The 9,709-nt window shown below is 33.1% G+C and overlaps 2 protein-coding genes across 9 annotated transcripts; one reads left to right on the top strand and one right to left on the bottom strand.

The window, feature by feature from the left end:
• Positions 1 to 29: 29 nt before the first annotated feature.
• LOC18603126 (DNA-directed RNA polymerase V subunit 7-like) lies at positions 30 to 2,781 on the top strand. 8 transcript variants are annotated; one of them, XM_088805969.1, is made up of 3 exons: positions 30 to 222; positions 1,189 to 1,282; positions 1,954 to 2,781. In XM_088805969.1, exons 2-3 carry the CDS (start codon positions 1,280 to 1,282, stop codon positions 2,521 to 2,523), a joined length of 573 nt encoding a protein of 190 aa, XP_088662095.1. In that variant the 5' UTR covers positions 30 to 222; positions 1,189 to 1,279; the 3' UTR covers positions 2,524 to 2,781. The 8 variants fall into 8 exon arrangements, with proteins under 8 accessions (XP_088662095.1, XP_007034969.3, XP_088662093.1 ...); XM_007034907.3 differs by having other exon boundaries at positions 30 to 257; XM_088805967.1 differs by having other exon boundaries at positions 30 to 257; positions 1,152 to 1,282.
• A 3,213-nt stretch (positions 2,782 to 5,994) lies between these two features.
• On the bottom strand, positions 5,995 to 8,906 carry LOC18603125 (protein ACCELERATED CELL DEATH 6-like). The gene is made up of 4 exons (XM_018118936.2): positions 8,656 to 8,906; positions 7,471 to 8,237; positions 6,834 to 7,327; positions 5,995 to 6,655 (listed from the first exon to the last, which is right to left on the bottom strand). Exons 2-4 carry the CDS (start codon positions 8,174 to 8,176, stop codon positions 6,131 to 6,133), a joined length of 1,725 nt encoding a protein of 574 aa, XP_017974425.2. The 5' UTR covers positions 8,177 to 8,237; positions 8,656 to 8,906; the 3' UTR covers positions 5,995 to 6,130.
• Positions 8,907 to 9,709: the final 803 nt, after the last annotated feature.

The following is a 9,709-nucleotide window of genomic DNA, read 5'->3' as shown; positions in this document are numbered from 1 at the left end:
ATTGATATAAATGTGCCTTTGGTAAGAGCTTGGCCTATGGTTTTGGAAAACCAACTAAACTAAACAAATCCCAAAAGAAAACGTGCGCACTTTATCGAACCATAGTTGGCACTATCTACGCTGAGCTCGGCGTTCCGGTTTTCTGATTTCCCCCGGCGGAGAAACCGTTGTTTGGCGGAAGCAAGAATAAGAAAGCCTATTTAGCGGTTTGCAGCTAGCCAGGTTGTTTCCCGCAAAACCCAATATCCAAAATTTAGGTATCTGTTTATCTTTTTCTGGAAGGACAGTATTTTGTTTATGCATCATCAATTGCTTTGGTGTTCAATTTTAATTGAATAACTTTGGGGGTTTTGAGTAGCACTTGAATGCAATTGAAGTTGAATTAATTATGTGGGTTTTGAGTGTTGATTGTTTTTGGTGCAAAAGAAAATATTAAATTTTGAAACTTATCTGGTCCAAGTTCAAAGGATTGGAGTTTGCTGTTTTAGCACTAAGATGGAAAGAGAATCTCTTTTTCCCATAATTTCTTTCAGAAATGTTGGTCTGGAAATATCCAATTTGCAACGGGTTGATGCCATGACCCTTAATTACTAAACAAGGCTTTCCCTTGTAATGTTGTTGCTTCTACAAAGGCTGTGGAGATGGTAGCTGTCGTCATGGCTTAGGGGGATGCTGATACAATTTAGTTTGATTCTTGGAAGTGTCAGAATCAGCTGCCTTAAGAACTGACTTGCACCGGTTTTATCTCTTCCTAGGGAAAAGATGAAAACCAGAGATCTGATTCATTCTGCTGAGATGAACTGTTTTTAGCCATTTGTGAAGAGTTGAAAACTTGAAATGAGTAATTCTATGGAATCTCATATATGCAGGGAATTTATACATTGGCCCTTTTTGCATATTTCCACCATTGTCATTACCAAATAGCTGGATGTCTCTCAGTTGGCTTTGGTTGCATTATTTTTTACCTAAATATTTAATCCCTTTATTATTCAAAGTTTAGACCTTTATCTGAATGACTTGATTTAATGGCATGTGCTTTGGCTGATTGATATTCCTTTCAATCATTTGGAAGATGCATTTGTTGAACAGGCTCATTGGTCTATGATGATGTCCTTTTGTTTGTCCTGTTTAGCTTGACCTTTTTTAAGTAGAGATGAAAGTGGAATGAATCATCAAGTGATCTTCCAGTTCTTGCTAGAATCTTGGGTACAAATGGGCTGGTTTTGTGGAGGTATTGAAGCATGCCTACTGGTGCACTAGTTCAGAGAGAAATCCAGCAATGGTGATGGCTTCTTTCTTGTATTAAATAGCTTGGTGTATAATTTTATAGCCAAAGGATGGGTCATGGGTGATGTAGATGTGTGCATCTATGTTCTCATCTCTTCATACCCTTCTGGCAGAAGTATTTCAGGAAGTTGTTCTTGCCAAAACAACAAAAAATTATAAGAAAATTTAAAAATATTGAGAGCATGCTTATGACCTATGTATATCGTGTTTTTGCATGAGAGAAGCCCATTATTCATTATATTGAAAGGGCTTCCTATTGAAAGATCTAGCTTTCTGATAAAAGTATAAACTTGTTGCATATGTGAACTTTCGTGGAACTTCCATTCCACTTGCATGATGCTTGGTGGGAGTGGAGGGGGGCATTGGTATAATTGTTAACAGAGCTGCTAGCATAATCTATTTTACTTTCCTCAAATTTCAGACCAGCTTTCTTAAGAATATCATTATGTCATGGTCCAACTTTGTTTTCTTTCTTATTTTTCTCTGTAACCTTTAATCCATTAATTCTTCATAGTTTGAACACTTATTGTAATTACTTGATTTACGTGGTATGTCATCTGATTTATTTCTGTTTTAATCATTGAGTCTTACAAGTTCTTTTCTAGAAGCAGATGTTTAATTTGTTATGACCTTTCTATTGATTCTGATTTTTTTGTCTTTCTGAAGTTGATACAAGATATGTTTTCTGAAGTGGAATTGCAAAGGGATGTGAAGGTGCATGCTGGAAACTTGGATAAAAGAGGACTGGTTTCACAGAGGTCCATTCTAGTATTGCTACTTGAGGACCTGTTTAAGGAGAGAGCCAGTGAGGATCATGGTTACTTCCTTTCTGTAACTAGCTTGAAGAGCATAGGTAAAGGTGATGTTGTGGATGAGTCAGGGAATATGGTCTTCACTGTGGTGTTTACTTGTCGGACCTTCAAGCCCTTCAAGGGAGAAGTATTGCAAGGAGTTGTACACCACATATGTCATCGTGGTGTGTTCTTGAGATGTGGACCTGTGAGAATAGCTTATCTGTCAGCTTGGAAAATGCCGAATTACCACTATGTGCCTGGTGCGAAACCAGTCTTCATAAGTGATGACCTTTCAAAGATAGAGAAGGATGTTGTGGTTTGTTTCTTGGTGCTTGCAGTAAGATGGATAAGTGCAAGTAGGGACTTTGAGTTGCTAGCCAGCCTAAATGCCGATTCACTTGGACCAATTTCATTGCCATGGTCTGATGAAGTGGACCTGTGAATGAATGGTTGTATAGCAAAAGTTACTGTGTTTATACATTTGTTCTTGTGGTTTCACAGTGATGAAGAAATGTTTCTGGGTAATGCAAGCAGTATATATAATATATGTACATTTGTTAAATTACCTTCCACCCTTCTTGTAAAGATTAGGGGTCATGTAGATGGATGTCCTCTCAATATAGGAATTCTGTAGTCTGACTCTGAACAAATGAGCCAATATTGAGGTGAATGCGTGTTTCCTTTCTCATTGTGCTTGAAATTTGCATAATTTTCTGGTCACCGTTGATATTGAAAGGAATTGTTGTTACTTCCTGCTTCGATGTTGAGTGAGCGGAATCCCAAATTTCAGTGATATGTCCTGCAACATGATGATGTTGTCCTGATGCAGCTGTTATACGGAGCATATATTTTCAGATAATTGCTGTGATTGGTATTTGAATTATAAAAATAAAAAATAATTATTAAGAGGGATATGATCTTTCCTCATTCAGCCTCTCTCGTTCTCTCACCAAATTAAAATATTTAAATTTTAATTATAAATTATAAAAAATAAATATTTTTAACTTTTTCTACCATGGATAGGTATGTGTGCAGGTTATTCCTACCAAAAACCTGTCGGACTTCTTGCTTTAAGAAATTGTAACATTTGAATATTATTACAATAAAGTTTCTATAAATTAATACTATTGAGATCATGAAAAGTTATTAATTAAACGAAATATTATTTAATCGACAAATAAATAATTTATTAATTTATATATTAATCAATAAAAAATTAATTTATTAAGGTATTTTTTATTTTTTTTAAAACATTAAACTTAATATATGTATTGTGTATTGTGATTATACAAATGCTATCGAATTATTAATTATCATTATTCTATATATTTGTTTAATCAAAACAAGTTCATAAATGTAATTAATCTTATTAAATAGAAGTCATGAATCTATCTATTTTTACAAGAAATTAAAATTTCATTCGATATATACTTAATTAATATATTTCATGAATATTAAGTCAAATAAAAACATCTATAAAAAGAACTTATAATATCACAAACGGTAAAACAAAACACAATAACCTTCTTAATATGTAAAGAAATCAATAATGACGAATGAAATATATAAAGTGTTATGTGAACATGTACAGTATAAAAAATCAAAATTGCACCCAAAAGCAATTGCAATAGTGGGTGTCAGAAAGTTTAACTTATAAGTAAGCCAAACAACAATATCAAATATGATCAAGATGCATTCAAAGCAACAATCACATTACTTAATTTTCTCTTACAATACGAGAATACTACATCAAAACCTTTTAATGTACTAAAAATAATTAAAGATGAAGTCTAATGAGACATCAATTTCAAGAAGAAGCAAATAACATTGGATTTATATTTTACAAAGGCCTTTTAATTGAGTCATGTATATCTAATTTTAATGTATAAGGAGATTATTAATTTATATATTAAGTGGGATCAATGGTTTTTTTAAATGTATTATCTTATAAATTTAACAAATTATTAATTTACCATGTTAGTCCTAAATTGAGACCGATCAAAAATATTATTTAATCAAAATTATTAATTTATCAAGTATTAATTTATTGAGGTTTTATTGTGTATGACGTTGACGAAGATGAATAGGATTATTCAACAAATATGTTGCAATTTCCTTAAAAATGTTAGGAAACCAAAATCATGTAAAAAGGGCCTGCACCATCCTTATTGATAAGTGACATTATATTTGAAAAAAAATTTAAATTATATAAAAAATTTAAATAAATTTATTTTTATCTTTAATTAAGTCTTATATTTTTATTTTGGATTAAATAGAAACACATAATTAACTGTTGATTAACTATCATTAATCAAAATGATACTAGTAATTTTTATATGACTAAATACTCAAATAATTCCCTAAACTATGTCAAAAAAGTTAATTAAAACTCTAACCTTTTATTACATTCAATTAAGTCCTTAAATTTTTATTTTAGATAAAATAAGCTATTCTTATTAACTGTTGATTAATTCTGTTAATCAACGATATAATTGGCACTTTTATGTCACATCATCTATTACGTGACAGATTAATTTGTTATTTTGATGTTATCATTGTCATGTGGCAAATGACGTGATATTAAATATTATAGATTAGGAATTATGTGGAATTAAATGTTGACAATTACAATCTTAGACTAATAATGACATTTTTTGACTGCTAAGGTTAATAAATTCATTTTTTAAAAAAAAAGGAATTATGTGGCATTGAGGTGGAGGCTGATGTCAGCTTGTTAGATTAACGACATTTCATATAAAATTGACAAGTGTCATTTTAATTAATAATAATTGATAAATCATTAATTATAATGACATTTTTTATTTAAAATAAAATATAAAAATTTGATTGAACACAATAAAAAAATAAAAATTTATTTAAAATTTTCAAAATAGTTTAAAATCTTTTTTAGATATTATACATGTTTTAAATCACACATAATAATGTTATTAATAACCAGGAAAGAAATTCATATCAAGTTCAAATTTTTGTATTATTATGGTTTTACAATTATTAATTGCAATTACAAATTGTTTAAAATCAATATAAAATTTGCAAGAAATCTAAATAGATCTCACATATATAAATGATTGAGATTGCATATAGTTGTATACAATTAATTTAAAATCATAAGAGAATTACATACAATTTGCTATTTGTTTTATTATAAATAGATAATTTAAGATAAACTATTATAGGTGATTAATAAAACTAATGATTGAGTGTAAAATAAATTTTTGAAAATCTGATTTTTATTAGTGACAAAAGAATGTTTTTTATTTTTCACATATTTATCATGGTCCGCCACTTAAACTCTGTATTAACATATATACCGACTATTACACGTACCAAAAGAAATAAATACAAATTATTGATATTTCTGTTTAAGAAGAAAATATTAAGTTACCTTCGTTTAAAAAAAAAAATTAGATATTTTGCATAAATGTGACAGTGTCACGCACTTAAACATTATACAATGGACATCAATTACGGACCTTATATATTTCTATTTAATTGATTGATGATCATTTTAATTATAAAGGTTCTTATTTATATATTAATTGATGATCATTTAATTCTTAAAGGATATTATTGGATTTGGATGCTACATATATAATAAGGATATAATAAAAGAATAATAATTGTTTTGATGGAAATGCCTTGATTTTCTTTTTCGTTTTTCTAAAGATATTATGACATCCCTAATTTTCATTCCTTAATCATATATATTATAGCTATAAGGATTCAAGTTTAACCTAATTGCTACTTCCTCCTTAAGAGAGTTGGTTAAGGATCTCATATTAGAATCCCGTCTCCCCTTTTTGTCTTCTTATATAAAACACACAAAAAAAAAAATGTGCATGATAAATGTAAAAAAAAAAGAGAGCAGAGTAAATATTTTTACTCCATTACGTTTAAAGGTAAGTTATTTTATTCAATAACATGTAAAGTAAACCCTTTTATTCAATAATAAGTAATTTTTGTTTAAAATGTCATACCTAGTGGTTCTCTGCGGACTTAAATATGCTCAAGCAATTAAAACAACTGATCTAAAGAACATCTACAATTTTAAGACTCAACCGATAATAGCATATAAAGAAGCCCAAGATAATGATGGAAGTGCTAATAGCAAGTGCCGAGGAAGGTTTTAACACAGCATATAAGCCTGTGACGAAAGCTACCACCAGCGCTACTTCAGCAATACCGGCGAACATCGCCATGAGGTGTGTTGAATATTGACGTTCTCTTCCAGTTACATTGGGTCGCGAGGACCATAAGTTAAAGTTAATAACTAACACAGAGGAAATCATGGCTATGGCATCTGCTATAACAAATGCATTGAAAGCATAGTTATGACTTAGCATTGCTGTGCCTTGATCACTCTTGTAGCCACCGGGTAAGGTAAGTGCTGCGGCAAATGTTACGGTGACGATAAGCCCTGCCACCACTGCTCGAGCCTCTCTGTCCTTATCAAAGCCCTGGTGGTTTCCCTTCTTACGCACGAGTAGCGGCCTAACTGCTACACCGGCCACTTCCCCACTTCCGACTTCATCTAATAATTGGAAGATTTGTTCCTACAACCACATTCCTTATCCTTTTTAGGAATCATAATAGAGTTGGAAAACATTGTTGAAGTTATTTGTAACCCCTAAAATTTTTATACTCGAAATTAGAAACATATACAGTAGGTTTTTTTTTTTAATGAAAGAAATATAATGGCTCTAAAGTGTCCTAAATGTTATTTGCAATTACCTTTTTCTTGGAATCAAGGTTGTCCTTTCTAATCGTTACCATATCATCTGTAACAAAATCAAGAGTACCAATTGGAGGAGATAAGCGGGAAGCCGCAAACACCTGAGAAGGCGTGTTTCCATGGATATCTTCTTCGTCTACAAGTCTTCTACAATTAGGTCCAAAGAATATTTCATGCAAGTTTGTGATAGGTAAAGAAGCGGCAGCAAAGTGGTAAAAATTCCAGCCTCTTTTGTCCACAATTTCGCAACAGCCTGGACAATGATTGATAATCTCTCTCATTGTCAGATTATGGCCTTGCCTAGCCGCCATAAGAAGAGGTGTCATCTTCTCTTTATCAGTTATGTAGGCTGCAGATTCATCACATTCCAACAATAGCTTCACAATTTGGTACCGGTAACCGATATGTGCAGCATAGTGAAGCGGAGTCCGTCCATTTTCATCTGTTGCTTTTGTCAAATTCGATCTCTTCCGTAAGATTTCTCTTGTACTCCCTATATGAAATTTAAAATAACAATAATATTAATAAAAGGTCACCCCATATATGTTTTTTTTCAAAGAATTCTATATTTTATGACTTATTATCAATGTTTGATTTTCTTTAAAGCAAAAAACAAATTACTTTCCATAAACTTACTTCTATCAGCAGCCATAACTGCTGCATGCAAAGCTGTTCTACCACAGGGGCCATCATGTTTAGCGGATTCACATTTATCTAATATCACTTTCACCAAGCGATGATATCCTCTCCTAGCTGCAATGTAAAGTGGAGTCTCGCCGCTTTTATTAACAGAATATGAGAAACCAGGGTCTTCTTGAATCAATGCATGAACCGCATCAAGATGGCCATATCGAATTGCTTTATGCAAAGCTGTATTTTCCTCATTATCCGTCATTCTCAGCATCCGCTTTGCTGGTTCTATCCCGTTCTCTAGGTGTCTATGTTCAGCTTTTGCGCGCTTGACAAGAAGCTCCACTATGTTAGCATGCCCAAACCTCGCTGCAATTTGCAAAGGAATTTCACCTTTGGCATTGGGTTTCAGTAGTAGTGATGGGCTCCTGTTAACAATTTCTTCCACAAAGTTGGTGGATCTTGAATTTTTGAGTGGGATTCTGAATTTAAAAGGCCAAAAGGCTATAATCCTGTAATTTGGGATTGCCAAATAAATATGGAGCACTGTGTTTTGGTTTGGGGTCACCAGGCAATGAAGAGGCCCCTGGTAAGCAATGAATGCTTCGACATTGCCATCAAGTGCAGCCTTGTATAATTCACCTTTCAAACGGGTGGAGATCTCTGCTTGCACAGTCTGTTCGTCAGAGGAAATGGAATTTGAGGGATCCATATATGGGGCAAGGTCAGCACACTGACTCTCTGGAACTCCTCGTTGCTGAGTTATCTATAGGCTGCTCAAGACATAAAAGACAAGTTAATAGGAGTCCAAAATAGAAGACACTAAACAAATGGCAATCAGAGGATAAATAAATAATCTATATCTTATATAACATAATAATTTTTAAAATTGATTAAGAGTATTTTTGTCTAATAATGTTTTTAGTCTATTTTTTCACATTTGGAGTAGACATTATCAAAGGAGGTCAATAATGACTATTTCAACTTCTCTCTCGAAAATAATCATTTCGTAAAACGAACATCTTCTTAAAAAAGAATTAAGATTAAGCAGGGAATGACTTTTCCGTTCGCCACAATCAAATATGCACTAAATTCTATTAGAAAAACTTGACCCAAAACACAAATTGTTTACATTATTTACCATTCAAAACACAAATCAAACAATGTAAGCAAAGATGCAAAAGGGCTCACTGGTACAGCAGCAGACGCGGCAAACAGGCAAACGACGACGCACAGCAAAGAGGTAAAAAGGTGAACGACAGTGCACGACAAAGAGAGAGAAGCAGCAAGTAGGCGCGGCTCACACCTCCGACAACGAACGAGCACGGCAAGGGGATTCAGAGAAGCGGCTAAGGCCAAAGACCAAAGAGGTAATGAGGTGCGGCTGAAGCTTGAAAAAAACTTAGATAGGGTTGGACTATATATTTTGAACAGCAGGTAAAAAAATTCTGCTCTCGGAGTGGCTGCTGACAAGATGTGGAAACACTCACAGGTGCAAGTCAAGACATTTAACAGACTGGCTAACTAATTGGGCTCAGTCAACTAAAATAAAGAAATGAGAGTCCAAGAATCCACTGTCACTGGTTGGCACCAAACAGTAACACAATAGAGTGGTACGATGAATGTTTAAGAAAATGACAAGATTCGCAGCAACCCAGACTGCAAAATTCAAGGTGATCGGATAGAAATCTATAAATAACTTAAAGAGAGTAAAAGACAGGTTTGTGAACCACAGCAAACAAGTTTAAAGTAATGTAACAAAAGAAAGAGATTCCTGTCCGTAAAGGCCATCTGTTCAATATGACCGTGTACGCACATGGAGCATGCCACAATCAAGATTTTATGAATATTTATAGGCCCACCAAAGGGCTTTTGAACCATATGAAATGAAACATATCAATGTCGACAAAACACATAGCAAACCAAACTTGCCACTATTGAAGAAACTAAAGTGGATAACATTTGCAGCTGTTTGAAGATCCTTAAGGAATAGAAAAGCTGAAAATTGTCTGTAATGGGAACCTGGCATTCTCTAGTGCCCCACCTTCTCTAAGCATTCTCTCCAGAAAAGATGAAAGGCATGTTGCTGAGATCAAACTCTTTTTGTCCCCTTAAGCACCATCCTAGCATTGTTTCCAATAAATACATAAACAAAATATCCACAAATCTAAAATCATCAATTTACCTGTTACTAACCAAACATGACTAAAACCGGTATAGCCTAACTGCAGCTTAACTATTCATG

The sequence above is a fragment of the Theobroma cacao genome, chromosome 4 (genome assembly GCF_053813885.1).
Source record: "Theobroma cacao isolate CCN51 chromosome 4, ASM5381388v1, whole genome shotgun sequence".
NCBI classification, from domain to species: Eukaryota; Viridiplantae; Streptophyta; class Magnoliopsida; order Malvales; family Malvaceae; genus Theobroma; species Theobroma cacao.
This window is presented reverse-complemented; position numbering and strand designations above follow the sequence as displayed.

What these genes read in the sequence shown, in the direction of transcription:
- LOC18603125 (XM_018118936.2), bottom strand. Translation starts at nt 8,176, where the DNA reads ATGGATCCCTCAAATTCCATTTCCTCTGACGAACAGACTGTGCAAGCA. An exon ending in AGTTATGGCTGCTGATAGAA is followed by an intron (nt 7,328 to 7,470) that starts GTAAGTTTATGG and finishes AATTTCATATAG; the next exon opens with GGAGTACAAGAGAAATCTTA. An exon ending in ACCTTGATTCCAAGAAAAAG is followed by an intron (nt 6,656 to 6,833) that starts GTAATTGCAAAT and finishes ATGTGGTTGTAG; the next exon opens with GAACAAATCTTCCAATTATT.